Raw genomic sequence first — 16,246 nt, 5'->3', positions numbered from 1 at the left:
AATAGCTAATTGAAAGTAATATTTCCTCCACACAGTTTTTAAAAGAGCCCAGAGTTTTGGCATGAGCCATCAGACTTGGAAGCCTGTGTTGCAAACACTATATCCCTTAGGGCTTTTCTATGCAGGACTTCAATCAGATCGCTTCTCAGTCGCCTGTTTCAGACCGAAAATATTTGTCTGCCTTAACCGGTCTTCATAGGAGAATTCTCCAAGACAAGGGATCCTTTTTGCTGCTCTTCTTTGAACTCTAAGACTATACTGTTGAATAAGCACAAGCAAAAATGAATCTTGAACATCCAGTTTGGTCACATTTCATTCTTTAAATAAAATAAATCCTATTTGACAACAAATCATGAGTACCACTACAGCAGGTGGTGCATGACACCTGTTGAATGTCAAACCTGACGAAAATCAAGAAGAAAAACCAGAAAGAAAATTGGGATAATGTGGTCTACTAGGGCTCAAGGACCTGTGCACAGGCACATGCTTGTCCTGGCTCTACTCAACCACATGATTCCACTGTGCCACCCTTATTCAGAGAACAGTGCCTTCATGACTTTCATGGGCACTAGTCTGAACTTGGAGAGACTCACCCTCAGCTGAGTCGATACGTTTAGTGATGAATGAAAGTTTTGTGTAGGCCAAACCGTTGGACATCACTGAGTGTAATGCAGGCATGTGGAGCCACGTGCTTTGTTGTTGCATACAACAGACCAACCCAGTGGCGAGGGCCTGTGCAGAAGACCAGAATCTGCAGAGCTCCCCTCACTGTGTGTTGATGGCTACCTGACTGCATGGTGCTAAACTGATCAAGCCGTGGGACCCCACCTGCTGCCCCACCCTGATGAGACAACATTCCTGCAGGCGGACACACTTCCACAAGACGTTCCTGCAAGACAGGAATGGAAGAGAGATGTTGGGGGCGCCCCACTTAGACATGTGCCCCATTGAGCACCTGTGGGTTGAGCTGAGGAGATGTGTGGCATCTAGGGCTCAGAGACAAGTGAACAGGCACAAGCTTATCCTAGTTCTACACAAAGAAACAACTCTGATAAGCCCCCCTAAGGCCAGTGCAGACACACCCTGTCCTTCATACTGAAACACTCCCAGCCGTGTTTCTCAGGAACTGCAATGAGTTAAAAAAACATTCCTGTCCTTGTTTCCGAAGACGTCACCCATTCTGTATATCGTATGTTTCCCCCTACATGGCACCACTTAAAAGAACAAAACATGATGTGAAATATCAAAGTATGAGCACAAATCAGAAGGGCTGTGCTGGGAAAGAATGCCTTTGTGTTTTTCTTGGAATAGCTCACAGATGCCCAGGAGGGGACCTGGCCGTGCTGTTGTGACTAGCACAAGACTACCCCAGTCCAGCGTGACTCTCCCAGGGGGTTCACATACACACAATATGGGGTAACCTCTCACAGAATGGAAACAGCTCCCTATCAGTGCCTCCTGATTAGTACCTGGAGCAGTGCAACACAGTCAAAGTGCCCTCAGAGAAGTGCCAACAATATTTGCTCGAAGTTTTTTATTTGACCGTTTCATCCCAGGTGTCTTCTGTCTGAAACCAACGTCCGACTAGGGGGAAAAAAAATATTTTTACGGAAATGCAAAAGTGGAAAAGCAAAATTAGCATGTTTGCTGAGGAAGATAGTATATACTGCTTTTGGAGACATACTTTGTAGAATGGTTCAAGTTTCTATGATGGTATACCACAACTACAAATGAAATGCTTTGCATCCGTTTGGGTCTCTACCAAAAACTCGGTTCACGTGATGTTATCTGTATAGTCAATTACAGCATCACTTTATTGAAATAAAACGCATTTCCTGGGGCGAGAATAAAATGCTTCTGCATTCTGCACAGGATATAAACTTGACAACAAATATGAAACAATTTCAAGATTTACTTACAAACCATGATAAAACAAGAAATGGCCTCAGTCACTCCTGCTTGAACGCCATGTGTCGTTTTCAATCCAGCCTGGGGCAGACATGGTGCTTGAATTCCCATAAATTGGGACTAAAATGGATGATAACAGGCAATAACGGACACTTTCATTCCTTATTTAACACAGTGTATAACTGAACAACAGAAAATGTTACTGTTGAAAACATGCACTTTAATTATTGATACACCAACAGACCTACTGAACAGTAACTTCTCATTTGCATTACAGCGCACCATTTATTTAAACAGGAAAGTGAAAATGAACCAGTCAAGGGTACCCCACAAGTGGAACCACACAGGCCAGGGGGCTCGAACCCAGGCCCTGGACAGCCCATGTCCTGCAGCTTTTGCAGGTTACCGTCAAATCACCCATTTCTAAAGATTTGCAAGAGTCTTCATTTTAAATGTATTTACAAATAACGGGGGGCCCTGGATCTCAACACGTTTCAACTCTCAAGGACCAGGGCTCTCCAGATTGAACAGCGGATTAGGTTAACGCATCAATACCTTACAGGTGTTGGCAGTCTTGAGACAAAGGCAACCTACAAGAAGAACTGGACTGAGGCTCTCCGGGGACCAGGGTCGGTGACCTCCGATATAGGCTGAGGCATTTTGGAACTGCAGGACCTGCTCTTTAGGCTGAGGCAGTCAAAGAAACATCTTGCTCTCGTCCTCTTACTGTTGCTGCTCGCTAATTTCTGATTCAATGGTCCGTCACTGGCAGATGCTGGGCTGAAGGAATGCATGCAGAATTCGGGCAGGAGTACTCGGGTCCGTTTCGAATTCTGTCCCCTTGCAAACTCACATTTAAAGGTGCTTTCTATCCTGTGCTGTGTTGAACTGCATGTGAAATAAGACAAGGTCATACTTGAAAAAAGAGAATTTACTGTACAGAATAAACACTGCTCATTTCAGTTCTCTTAACACAACACAAAGTAGAAGAAGAACTATCACGCATGCCCTTAACTGTTAGATTTAATATTTGATAGATAACCACTTTAAACATAATAGATTTCTTTTAAGGAATATTGCTGTGGTTTATTTTATTTGAAAAACCTTTGGTATTAGACTTGCTAGTTTTTAAACACTACATTCTTCCTAGTAGTGGATCCCAAAAGGAAATATGCTCATGTATCCAAATACTGTTAACTACCATCACAGGAATATTTAAAAAGAAAATCAATCCATGCTTAGCAAGCACTGGAGAATGGCAATACTCAACTGTTTTCACAGTTACTCCATCAGCCGAGTCCTGGACCTCTGGTTCAGACTATCGTTAAAAAGTTATTAAGCCAGACATGGCTTCCTTCATTACTATTGAGACTGGTGGCTGGGCACAGTTAGTCTATGCTGCAGCATCAATAACGACTTTTATTCACTAGACAGAACACTAACAAGAAAAGGTGGGAAATGTAAAAAAAAAAAACATTGGGAAGATACTGATCATCCCCATTATAAAATAATAAAAATGTAAAATCACAAAAACACAGTGCACATGATCACAGCCTTTGTGGAAGGTGGGATTTAAACCTTCCAACAAAGACCTGTTTTTCAGAATTCCTCAGGCTCTGATCAGACAGGCTGGAGGTGGCCTTTGGCCTCCATATGAAACAGTGATGAGAAGGACCTGGAATGACACCATGAGGCTCAGCAGAGCTGTGCATAAGGCTGGCATGGGAACCAGTCAGCTGGCTGAGAGGCATGCTGGGAATGTCAGAATGATGGGCCTCCCTGGCTGAAGAGTTCCCTGCTCTTTACTATCCTGAGCGAGCGAGGGACGGCTGGGGCGGCGTCGGTCCCCGCTCTCAGCCGCAGTCACACACCATCAAGAGTAAAACTGCTGTTCAAGGGCAGCAGAACAGAAAGGGAGCAGGCTGGATTCTCCCCACCCCACCCTGAATGCTACCGCGCCGTCACCATCCAGAGGCCAAGGGCGACGTTGGACGCGAGCAGGGCGCTGCCGCCCAGCAGGATGAAGAAGCCCAGCAGCTCCCGGTTGTGCTTCTCGAGGATGAGGGAGCTCAGGGTGGCCTCCAGGAGCGAGTGCAGCATCCACTGGCCATCCAGAGCGAAGCAGGGCACGGCGTTGATCACGGCCAGCGCACCCGAGAGAGACACCAGGTACCTGTGGCGGTGCAGTCAAGGTCATCCCACATCACCGGGGGTCAGGCACGCGTGTGCCTGTTGTGTTTAGCTCATCGGAAATGGGGATACTTTGGTGCGTTAACCGCACAAGGTGCACCCCTCTTTTCTCCTAGGCGGCGATAAGGTTCATTAAGCTAGGCAGAATAAGTGAGCTGGTCTCAGCAGTGAATATATGCAGCTGCCTGAGTGCAAACTGAATTGCAATACAGCAGCCCAAACCACAGGCCTCTCTAAAAGCCATGCTTACACTGCACACGAGAACAAAAATCAACACTGCTGGCAGCGCCTTAGTAGTGCACATGAGGTATAGTAGCTTCAGGTCTGTTTTCAAAGACAGTCTGTGCCGATGTATTTAGACCTCCCTAAATGTTTTTGTTCTTCTCTTTGAGGACTGAGTGTCATTGGTCTTCCCAACAACGCAGACGCGCAAAGAGCACACAGGTGCCCGTTCTAATCGGGACATTGGCGTTCTCGTGAGGAAGCAGGTTTCTGACAAAGCGCTTCCTCCTCCTCAGATGGGTTGACCAACTCCTGAAAGGATACTTGCAAAACGTCTCGATAACCACAGGCAGGTCAAAATGAAGAAACCCGTATCTTGGTACAAAGTTGGTAAGACTCACTGAAGGAGAGAGGGAGATATTAGTTTGCAATTTAAAGGGTTTTTTCCCCAAGATAAAAACATCTTTAAATACCTCACATAGCCAGAACTATTCTTAAACATGGTATTATTATTAGATGTATATGTTATATGCTGTATAATATATGCTGAACAACAAGCAGCAAAAGTGATTAAATTATACATATGGTTTAAAGACTAACACCGACTGTCACATAAGTACACGCTGAGAGTTCTGCACACAAGACCACTACGGCCAGCCTTTACTGACCGGCATACTGGAGGTGCAGGGGGTACCCCACGAACAGCATGTCCAGCTGCGGCTGGTGCTTGACCCGAATGAGCCGGGTCTGGTTCTCCAAGGAGGGGACCGCGCACAGGCTGGGTACGAAGTCCTTCTGGCAGTCCATGTTGGTGTGACATGTCTGGCTGAATTCAATGGTTTTCCTGGCTGGCAGGCAGGCATACTACAGCAGAGAGCAGAGAAACACTGAAAGCAAGTGGCAGCCACCCCCGGCGCATGTCAGTGCTCCAGCTAATCCAGCTAGTTAATGATCAAAAGTGATCTCCAGCACCAGGGTTAGTTAATCAATAAAGGCTCAGTTCGGTCATTGATTTATCGGAAAGTTCAAAGTCACACAACAGCATCGAACAAGTAGCCATGGTTGACTACCCCTGGTCTGTAACCTCGCCTTCCAATCCACTGCACAATCAGTACTTTAATTACATCATAATTAATTCAGCTAGATAATTAAAGAGATATCTGCACCAAAGGCAACCAATTGAATAAACTGGAAAGTCCAGTAATTCCTAGTCCTGGAATGGCATTGTCTTATCTGAGGTATGTGTTATTTACCTAAAGCTAACATCTCTTAGAACAGCCTAGATCCTGAAATGTTTGTGATTACAGATTTAAAATAGAGCACATTAATTTAATTAAGAGATCATGAACTGAGAACACACGTGTAACATAAAAAAAGAGGACAGGTCCTCAAACAAGGCTGCACAGTTAGAAGAAGTCCTGTTTCAACAACTGATAGCTGTGGTGTGGCATTATGCAGTAAACCACTGCGCTGGAGAGCCTGTTTATCGAAAAAACACATTTTCCAGCAGAGAAGAACATGCCAGCTGCCACTGCAGAGCAGTGTGGCTGAATGTTTAGATCTAAATCTATAAACAGCAGCTGTGTGGGTCACCGATACAGAATTTGTACTCAAGAAAGCTACAGTTCAAGGATTCAAGAACAATATGCTGTGCGTTGCTTTTGTGTTACAAAACAACACTCAGTCAAGGTCTGAGATATTATTAGATTTAATTGTTTCTAAGATATTTTTGCACTATGCCTTTGAGTGTCGAGTGCGGGGGTGGACATTTGTAGAGGTGACCTTGACTGACCAAGACAATGTATTCCATTATCCCCATGAATACAAAGTGAATCTTTAAAGTCTGTACTTAGTATGGTTAATATTTTCTTAAAATATACTGAGAGGCATTCAAATGCAACAAAAGAGTATTGCAACCAACAGCATTTGTTACGTTTTTAAAGCCTTCCAGTAGATAAAATGAATTAGTCTAACACAGCAGTCCAGAAAGTGGGGCTTTTTAAGTTTTCTGTGTTTATTATAGATCACTTTACACCTACCCTGGGCTGATTAGATTTACCATTTACTAATTAAAAAGACCAAGATTGATTTATTATGAAAGAAGGCTGGTTTGTTCTAAGGTTGGCTGCCTTTCCTGGTCTGTAATGGGCATGCAGCTGACAGGTGACACTGATCGCTTGCTCCCAAACCTGTTTGTCTACCTTTCCCCTCTTCCAATAATCTCATGTCGCCTTTTGGATACTTTTTATTACATGTGGTACAAGAGATATTATGACAAATTTAATTTCAGCATTCAATACCCATGTACTTCTAATTTGTTTGAAACACAGAATTTGTGTTTAAGATTTTAATGCTTTGTTAAAAGCATCTAAAAATCAAGTAGTGTATTCACTCAACTAAGAAACAGGAATTTCATATAAAGCAGTAATTCTGGTCACAGGAAATGTGTTACCTAGAAATAAACAAGACTCCCCCAGTACTTTCTTAGGTCAGTAATTTCAAACTCCTCTCTACAGATGAGTTCTTCTATGATTGTAAGGATGTGCTCTATACTTCTATGGTTGTGGCTTTAGGACTACAGTACAGTACAGCCGAAAGGCACAGTAACTCATAGACGCTACCCAAAGGGAAAACGTTTCAGGACCTGTCTTCTCCACTGAGCCAGTGCAGTATCTTCTGTGGCTTTGTTCCATGTCTGACTTTAGTGAACTGCTGAAGGGAAGGCAGGGAGCCCCTTACTCACCAGACGACTCTCCAGGTTGTTGCTGTAGGAGAAGCAGATGTCAGTAAGGCTGTTGTTGCTGCAGCACTCAATGGTTCCATCCAGCCTCCTGTATCCTGTGAGAAGAAAGGCTCAAGTTAAAGCAGCCGAACTGCAAATTCCTTGCATAAGGCAGACGTGCAACATGTTGACAATTCTTTAACACAATACGTCAAGCAGGTGTTTCTGGTAAAATGTTTGCACTTTTCATGAAGTGCAAAGCTCTAAGATGTCAGGAATGTGGCAAGTTCGTTCTAAGCGACTCTTGGGTTTATAATGGTCATATCTCCAAAAACCAGAAAAAGATTAAAAGGACACTTTCCGAAGCAGTCAATCAGAAGGGTAACTCAATGTTGAGAATCGAGCTCAGAAACTGATTCTGAAAAAGTAGGTCAAAGCTGTAAATCCTGACAGCCCATCTCCAGTGCCCCTGGGCTGCTGTCCTGCAGGTTTTACAGGTCTCTCTCAAGAACGAGGAAAGGCTCTGACTCGTCCAATCAATCAAGTAGTGAGTTTAGTTAGATAATTATGGGCTTAGGTGAAAGGACCGGAGATGTGTAGCATACCCTGTACCTGCACAAAACTACTTAAGTTGTTAAGTCTCTTCAAAGAGACATTCCTTCCTATAACAGGCTCAAGTTTCAGATCGCCGTGTGTGTATACCTACACGCCCCCCTCACCTCTGCCACCGGCACGCGTGTCCTGCAGCGTGGCGGCATTGACGCAGTAGCCGGCCTGGGCTCGGTGGGAGATCTCCCTGACGCAGGCGTGCCAGTCATCCACGCTGCGCACGGGACAGTCCTCCAGCCACGTCACGAGGTCGCCCACGAACAGCCCGCGCGGCCCGCTGGCCGGGGAGTCCTGCAGCAGAGCGGGGCGGGGGGGCAGAAAATCAGGGTGAAGCTCGGGGGGCCCCCAACACTTTCACAGCACCCTAGAACACACGTGGGCAGCCCCGGCACCTGGCCTGGCAGCACATTGATCCAACCTGCATTTAAATGGCCTATATGTTAAATTAATCATAAAAAAATTATCAATGAAATCACTATGGATGCTGGAATTCATCAAGTTTCCTGCTCCTGCACCACTTTTTCTGAATGAATTTTTAAACCGAACAGTCCGTTTTTAATGCTACCTCCTATGAGGAAGCAACTCCCCAAAATATAAAATCTACACATCTGAACCCCCCCTTCCCCTGCCCACCAATGTTTTAATCTCTTTTTTCTGGATGAACCGGCTATTTAAAACATTCCCTACTCTGTGCAAGTCTATAAACAAATAGAAAAAAAATATCTGCAAACACTCTATCCAGAGTAACGGGAAGGGCACTATGTTTTTTTTTTTTGGTCTTGTCATTTTCATGGAGCAATCCAGCATGCTGTGGACTTAAAAATCAAAGCCTGTCTCTGGGTGATTAAGACAGAGGGTATAAAGGATAAAGCATGGGCAGATTACTTTCTCCATGTCCTACACAGTTAAACCTCTTTATCAAGCCTCTAGCCCTGTCACACTGATCAGTGCACGACCCTGACCAGACAGTTTAAAAACTGATGCTCTAGCCTACAAGAGCAGCAAAGCACTGTTAAGATTATCTGGTCATAAACCACCAACTGTCAAGTAGTTCTCCAAAGGGCTAAGAGGCTTTTTGAGTACAGTGGTTGGGTTGTTCTCTGTTGCATGTAAGTAAGAGGGCTGAGTTTTTGGGAAGCTGTTATGAAACCTTTCGAAGTAACGCCGGGTGGAAAAGGGGAAATCCTCTCCGATATGTTTGTTATCAGTAACCCACCACCTCACCAACAAAGAGGCAGGACATTTCTGTCAAAGTTGGGTAAGTATTCTAGAGGGATAACAGATTAAATTATGTTACAGCAAACATTAGGCACTGCTTAGCAAATCTGCATGCTACTTGACACTTTACTAATTTGATATCTAAATCATAAGACCTTGGCCAAAACGCACACACTCTTACAAACAGAGCCTTATGCTCTGTGATTAAGAAAAACACTGCCAAGCCATAACAATAAGAACCCAACGTGATCCCTCTAGCGATGTCTGATTGCAGCCTTAAGACAGGTGGTGTTCAATCCATGTCCCAGAGGGCCAATGTGTCAGCAGGTTTTATTCAGGTCTAATTCAGCTCTTAACGAGCTAAACCAGCTGGTTACTATCTTAATTAGGACCAATGGCTCCCAGCTCTTCACATGTTGCTGCTTTGGAAGAAACCTGCAGACACACTGGCCCTCCAGCACCAGGGGTCTCTGCTGGACAGCCCTGCCTTCTTCTATTTTTCGTGAAAGTTTTTTTTTTGCTGCAGATGAGGGACAAAACAAAAGGGGATCACCCGGTTACCTGAATGAAAACATGACCAACAATAACATTCTTTCTTCACTAATTTTAGGGATTCAAAAAAAAAAAGAGTATCTGAAACATTGCGTTTCACTGCCTTTTGTATGCTGGCGCCAGATGTGTGGAAGCAGGCGATCACACGGCCAGACACTGGAACTGAACCAGATTAAACAAGATCTCAGAACAGAGACTCACTAGCTGTCCTTCTGCACCCTTCTGTAAAGGAATATCCTGGCTTCGCCTGAGAGGAAATGTCTTATCTGCTTACTTAAAAGGACATTCGTCCATTTGCAAGAAAAGTCACGTACAAAAAATCTAATTATGCCAAGACCATAAGACGAGATAAGAGTCTGGTTGAATACATAGTGCAGTTAACCAGCGCAGGTTGCCGACAGCCCTTGTGTCTTCCCGTGCTCACTGACAGTCACAGATGGTACAGGACTGACCTCAACAACCTCTGTGATGAGAGCGCCGGCCCCAGTGTAGTAGAACGGAAAGAGGAAGAGGGGCAGGAGGAGGAGGAAGGCCAGCGCAGCCACACACAGGACGAAGTTGTGCCAGACCCCTGCAGAGAAGCAACACAGCCCTATCAGGAGCCTCTCTGCCAGTCAGGCACGTCAGGAGAAACGCACTCCAGCACAAAACTCTCTACCTGGCCCTCACAGTGGGTCTCTGCTACAGCTTCACAGCAAGAATGTGGGTAACATGTCTGCAATCTGCAACAGGGCAATAGGAACTTCTGGGCACATTTACACACAGAGAATCAAAAAGGAGGAAGAGGAAAAGAGAATTCGTATCATCTACCCTTTTACAACAATGACACAGCTGACCACAAAGGTATTAAACCAAACATATGACACTCAACGAATTAACTGATTAACCAAGAGAGCGGGTGTTTACTTTAGTAAAGTCTCTGCAAGAACAGATAAGACTCCACCATATAACCGCATTCTGGGGTTGTCAAGCAGCAGGTTCTTATATTAAGCAAGGCTGATATTTCAGTTTGCCAAGTAAGACAGTCAGTGAAAAGTCAAACTACTATTGCACACATTTAATAATCCTGTGCACATCAGTAACATCAGTACAAGAGCATTCCGTTTGTAAACCTTTAAACAGATCAAATCAATCTACATAGGCAATCTTACATTTCTTTGACCGCAACAATCCTCTTAACACCAGAGAGAATAAAATAGTGTAAAGATGCTTGAATAAAAGGGCAATTCTACCCTCAAAGAAAACTGAAAGATGGTTACAAGTCTTGATTTGCTTTGTGGGGAGTTTTTAACTGCTCCAGTGCAAGACTTCAGACCAAGAGGAAAACTGCACGCTTCTTGAACAAACACTGCCCCTTTCTGGTGGATCCAGTCCATTGCAGTAAATGACAGCCTGAACTAATTTGCTAGCGGTTCAATGGATAAGTTTCTTACTGAAAGCAAACCACATCAACGAGGCATGCTTACAATTTTAAAGTAATGCAATTGTAGATTAGCAATATGATATTATCCTTCTATAGCTTCAAATCTGTATAAGCAATTGTGTCATTCATGAAAACATTTTATCCTGATTAAAGTCATCATTAAGCTCTATGTACCCAGAATTACAAAATATGATTTTACTAATGTAACATCTGCTAATAATCTAAAATTAGATTATTATCTGAAGGCTGCAGTAAAGTCATACCTGCACAGAATATCCGGAGCTGCTGGACTGGAGAAATGAGCTGCAGGTGTGTTGTAAAGAGGTCTACAAACGCACCAGGATAGATGATAAAGATAAACATCCCAAAGCCATTAAACCTCACCTGCTCTCTGAACAAACAGAATATAAAAAAAATTAAAACGTTAAAAAAACATGTTTTTTTTTACATCTGTTGTCTACAACCATGGTCCTCCAGAGCCCAAGACCAGCTAGATCACCTGTTTTCTACATGCGAGGAAGAAAAAAGATCATTTTGAAGATTTAGATCAACCAAGCAATTTGTTCAATTAAGAGAAGTCTGGTGTTTGAGAGCTGATGAAAAAAATCCAAACAATCTCTAAATGACTTTATTTAACAAATCACCTGTTTAACTGACCACAGTTAAATTGTCCTGGGGATGTGGAAATTGGTCATTATAATGGCTTCTTGTACACCCTGCTGGACATGGGCTCTGTAGGCCAAGAAAGTGAGACCCCTGTTCTATGTCATCACACGATAATAAAGCAGAAAAGTCTGAATGTGCAAGAGAAAAGAGAATACAAAAAACTATACAGAACATCTCCTTAGAGACAGAGCAAGGAGATAAAGAGTTTCCAAAACATTAAGCCTTAAGAAAAAACAGCCTCTATTAACAGGGGAAACATGAATTCAATCGCACAGAACATTGATCCAGTTCGAGTTTTACACTCTGCTGGCTGTTATCCTAATTAAAACAGAAAATTCACAAATATTATCAATGGCATGCAAATTAAACTGCAGCTCATAAACTGTTCAGCTAATCACAAACTACAAACCATTAAATTAAAATACAGGCTCAGTCTGCATACAGTTCCAAAGAACATTAAATCCTGGGTCTTTTACCTGATTGCTGCCACCCCGTGGCCAAACTCATGTATGACACCACTGATGAGAATGGCAATGAAAAAGTATGCCAGCTGACTGACAGGCAGGTTGACACCAGGCACCTGTTGATAGTGACACAGCAACGAAGCAAAACACAATTTAGAAACAATACCAGGAAGGGCACAGATCGCAAGCAAATGCATTTCCCCGCTCCCGAACCCTGGCCACCTTCACCTTTTCCTCTTTTATAGCTCTGGTTGTCAACTCAATGGCCCGATATTCCCTCTGCATTCCGTCAGTCCTGGTATCTTAATGCCACATACACACTGCTACGAGTGCACACACTCCAACAGTAAAACAGCGGTGCAAAGTTATTTATAGGTAAGGTTGGGTGAACAAAAGCTCTTCTAGCTTGACTCTGCCACTTCACTTTAAAGAAGACTAGTTGCCAAGCAATTACTTCTCCAGTAAATGTATATTACTGTACAGAGAGCTGGGAATTCTTAAACTGATACCTTAGAGGTTTTCAGATCCACGTTCAGTTGTGCGAGGTCTATGGCACAGTATCTTTAATATCTTATCCAAGATCATTTCCTTTAGATTTCTCTTCCCCCCCCCCCCCCCCCCCAGAGTTCTCTGGAGATGACCTTACCACCACCTGCAGCATCTGCTCATTGGAGCCCTCTGGGCTCTCGGAGAGCATCTGAGCCAGGGTCTGCAGCAGAGTCTTGGTCAGGAGGACGATGGAGCCGAACATGGCTACCACACCGAAGATCATGCCCAGGTTGAACCTGCACAGACACCAACACTGCTTAACGTTGCCAAGACCTATACCACCTCTCCCCAGAACTTACCAACGGTACACTTCTGAAAACTCAAGAATTAACCCACTGCTGAAAAGGAGATTTAGACAACACTGATGTTAAGGCACTTGCATTTGTACTCTAAATAACACAACTACAGAGAACAAGATGCCAGGAAATTCAAAAGCAAGTGCCACGTGCATCATATATTCCTTGTTCTTTTTCTACAAGGCACTATTTGGTGACCTTTAGGAAATGCTCCTATTGAGCAGTTGATATACCTGTTGCCTGCGTAAGCAGCTTATCTGCACGTCCCTTGTGGAAATGAGGAAGTTTAGCAGTGGACTGACTCTTAATCTGAGCAAACATCAACAAGGTTGTGTTACACAACACCACTCTTCAGGACTTTGCACAGTAAAGATAATGCCTCCAATGTGCTCATCAGAATCATGAAAATATCAAACATCTCCATTTTAAGTAAGTTTCACCCTGTGAATTCTAAATATAAGTTCTCTATAAAACTGAATCAATTCTAATAAATCAAACATTGCATTTCCCTGTGTTAGAGTGAAATTTACCACGGTCCGGGGGGCATTAATGATTCATCAGCGACTCTCACCAACGGTACAGAAACTGGGGGTTCCATCTTCCCCACTTGGCAAAGAAGTGGTTCAATAGGCCAGTCTGCCACCTGATGTGGAAGGGGGACAAAGCCAGCCCATTGGAGGACAGCCAGTCTTCATACGAGGTCTTCACACTGCTGGAGGACTGGAGACAGAAAAAGGGGAGATTTCAACTACCCCATCTATTAAAAAAAATGATCTTACCAACTGATTCAACACCACTCCTCTAAGGTCAATACAATCTGAAACAGACCCACCTCCTTCAGATATCTGCTCCAGTATTGCACTTTTATTTAAATTTAATTTACTTTTTTTTTTTGCTGAGAGTGTTTCTGATAATATTAAATGTCAGTTAGCTCAGGTAATGATGTATCAATCACCAGAGAGAGATGGATGTTTTTTTAATTGAATGTCCATTCACTTAAAAAAGTGAAAGCAATAAACAAGAAACTCAGCCAATTATATTTATTTATTACAAAATAACAGCGGAGCTGTATGATCATCCTTGTGCTTCAGACTGAAAGCACTTAGAAATACACATCTGTCTTAAACGCATAGTGACAACCAGCAACACAAACTGTCGTACTCTCATTAATATCACATCACGAAAAAGAAAAGAAGAAAACCGATGCAGTAACATAATTTAGCAAGTATATTGCTCCCAATTCACTGACAGCCTCTGAACAATAGATTGATTCAAACATCTTTTGCAAACAACTGTACGTGAAACTTAGACTGAATTAGTTATCATCTTTCGAAAAATCTCTCTCGACTGTGGGTCACGCCTTTTATTCGCATTTGAAAGAATGGCAGGTATAATTATTTAAAAAAACAAACCGCACAGCTCTCTCGCTTTTTTTGCACAGGCGCTTACCTTCAGTAAAGTGTCGACGAGATAAAGCAGACACCACCCTCCCAGCACAAACACCACCACCGAGATAGGGATCATTTCGACGAGGCACGTAGTCACTGCTTTAAAGCGTCTTTCATATTTTATTTTGCATTTTATTGTAATAAATAGAGGTGTGCAGCCAAATGACTGAAAACACACGCACAACTAGGGACACCAATCTTTAGGCCTGATGTACACAAAACGTCACATCCGCCTCCTGTCCCGGCTAGAGACCGGATGTGGCGCCACTCGCAGTGTAGACAGTAGATGGCAGAAGCATCGATGAGCAATCATGTGTTTGCATTCAACCTTTGACGAAACAGCACCCGTTGTTTTTATTCCTCCCAGTATCAATATCTATCCCAGTGATATTAACAACATTACTTTTAAAGTTCGGTTTAATACATGATTACACGACGTTTCAAGATGTACATAACCAGGGATGTTCACGCCCGTCAGCCTGGTGTCACTCAGAAGTGTTTGTCTTACTTTGGCCATTACTTTTTAACAGTGACATCAACAGCAGTGCCATGCAACTATACATAGTGCGTTATGCCAAGTCAAAGCGATTCCATCACAATATTTAAATTAGGGTGACCAGACGCCCTCTTTTTCCCGGACATGTCCTCTTTTTGAGACCTAAAATATCGGTCCGACCGGGATTTATAAAATTCCAAAAATTGTCAGGGATTGTGTTCTGCTTGTTACTCGGACTGTGTAAACAAACACAGGCCTCCATATTTTCCTTCGTTCCACGCATTACCGGTAGATGTTTTGAATTTACACGCAGCGTACCCTGATAAGGGTTTTGGTGTGTGTGGCTGTTTTTATGGCCATGAGAAGTAACAATGTTTAACTTGTTTTATTATATTTCAAAATGTTTCGTTAAAATTGATCATTTTTGCAACCAACGAGGACGTCTTCTAAGTTAATAATGTCTTCATTTTTTCCTCAGATGTTTGTTTTGTTAAAATGAAAAAAAAACTTTGTTTAAAATGGGGCTATATTTTTTTCCTTTGTTTGCCATTATGGAAGAGAAATAGCAACCCTGTAAATTAAGACGTTTAATAAAAAAAACTAGAGAGTTTAAATTGATTTTTTTATTAGAAAAAGTTATAAAGATTCATTACTTTGGAGGCATGTGTCGAGTGTAGATTATCCCCCCCTCCATTAAAAAAACAAAAACAAAATATGGTCACCCTACTTAAATATCATATGCGATTATCATATGTAAGCAATTATTAATTATTAATTCCGTGTTCTAGCTTGTCTGTATAGAATTTACACGTTCCTCCCATCTTCATGTTGTAATTGCTTACACCTATATAGCGCTTTTCTGGACAGTCCACTCAAAAAGCGCTTCACAGGTAACGGGGATCCCCTCCACCTGCACCAGTGTGCAGCCCCACCTGGATGATGCGACGGCAGCCACAGTGCGCCAGAACGCTCGCTGCTGTTTTCATCCATTATTCTGATTTCTCCTCAAAGACTGCTGGCTAGTTTAAATTGTTCCTTTTTCTATGGCCCTGCAGTGCAGAACAGGCTGAGGTTTGCCACCTCGCTTGCCGATCAAGGAATGAGCAGTAGTGGCAGTAGGAGTATATGGTACTGCTGGTATTATCATTTAATATCAACGACTTCAAACTGCTGCACCAATACCCTGCTCCCCTCCCCACCACTACTCCTGGAAGGGATTCCACGGAAACCTGTGCAGCAGCATAAACCATTTAATAATAGTACAAAAAGTTTAGGCAGATAGAAATGTCTGAGGGCAAGAACCATACGGAGCCCAAAAAAAAAAAAAAGATTGGGGAGTCCCTCAAAGTCCGTGTTAGAAGGAATTAAGTCTGTTATGGAAATAAACTGTTTTTTTTTTCCCCCAGTGACACTGTAATATGACTGGGAGCATGTTCAGGTGTTAAGTACAATAAACCGAGAAACATGCAGCGGGGGACACAAG

General features: G+C 43.1%; 1 protein-coding gene across 2 annotated transcripts; it reads right to left on the bottom strand.

Annotated features, from left to right (window-relative positions):
* Window positions 1-2,821: 2,821 nt before the first annotated feature.
* On the bottom strand, window positions 2,822-14,518 carry mbtps2 (membrane-bound transcription factor peptidase, site 2). 2 transcript variants are annotated; one of them, XM_006627748.3, is made up of 11 exons: window positions 14,269-14,518; window positions 13,391-13,539; window positions 12,621-12,759; window positions 11,987-12,090; window positions 11,108-11,235; window positions 9,874-9,992; window positions 7,762-7,942; window positions 7,064-7,158; window positions 4,989-5,184; window positions 4,645-4,720; window positions 2,822-4,081 (listed from the first exon to the last, which is right to left on the bottom strand). In XM_006627748.3, exons 1-11 carry the CDS (start codon window positions 14,341-14,343, stop codon window positions 3,859-3,861), a joined length of 1,485 nt encoding a protein of 494 aa, XP_006627811.1. In that variant the 5' UTR covers window positions 14,344-14,518; the 3' UTR covers window positions 2,822-3,858. The 2 variants fall into 2 exon arrangements, with proteins under 2 accessions (XP_006627811.1, XP_015196993.1); XM_015341507.2 differs by lacking the exon at window positions 14,269-14,518 and having other exon boundaries at window positions 13,350-13,433.
* Between the last annotated feature and the right edge of the window lie 1,728 nt (window positions 14,519-16,246).

This window comes from Lepisosteus oculatus, chromosome 5 (assembly GCF_040954835.1).
Source record: "Lepisosteus oculatus isolate fLepOcu1 chromosome 5, fLepOcu1.hap2, whole genome shotgun sequence".
In the NCBI taxonomy this organism is placed as follows: domain Eukaryota; kingdom Metazoa; phylum Chordata; class Actinopteri; order Semionotiformes; family Lepisosteidae; genus Lepisosteus; species Lepisosteus oculatus.
The sequence above is the reverse complement of the archived record's forward strand: the minus strand, read 5'-3'. Positions and strand labels throughout refer to the sequence as shown.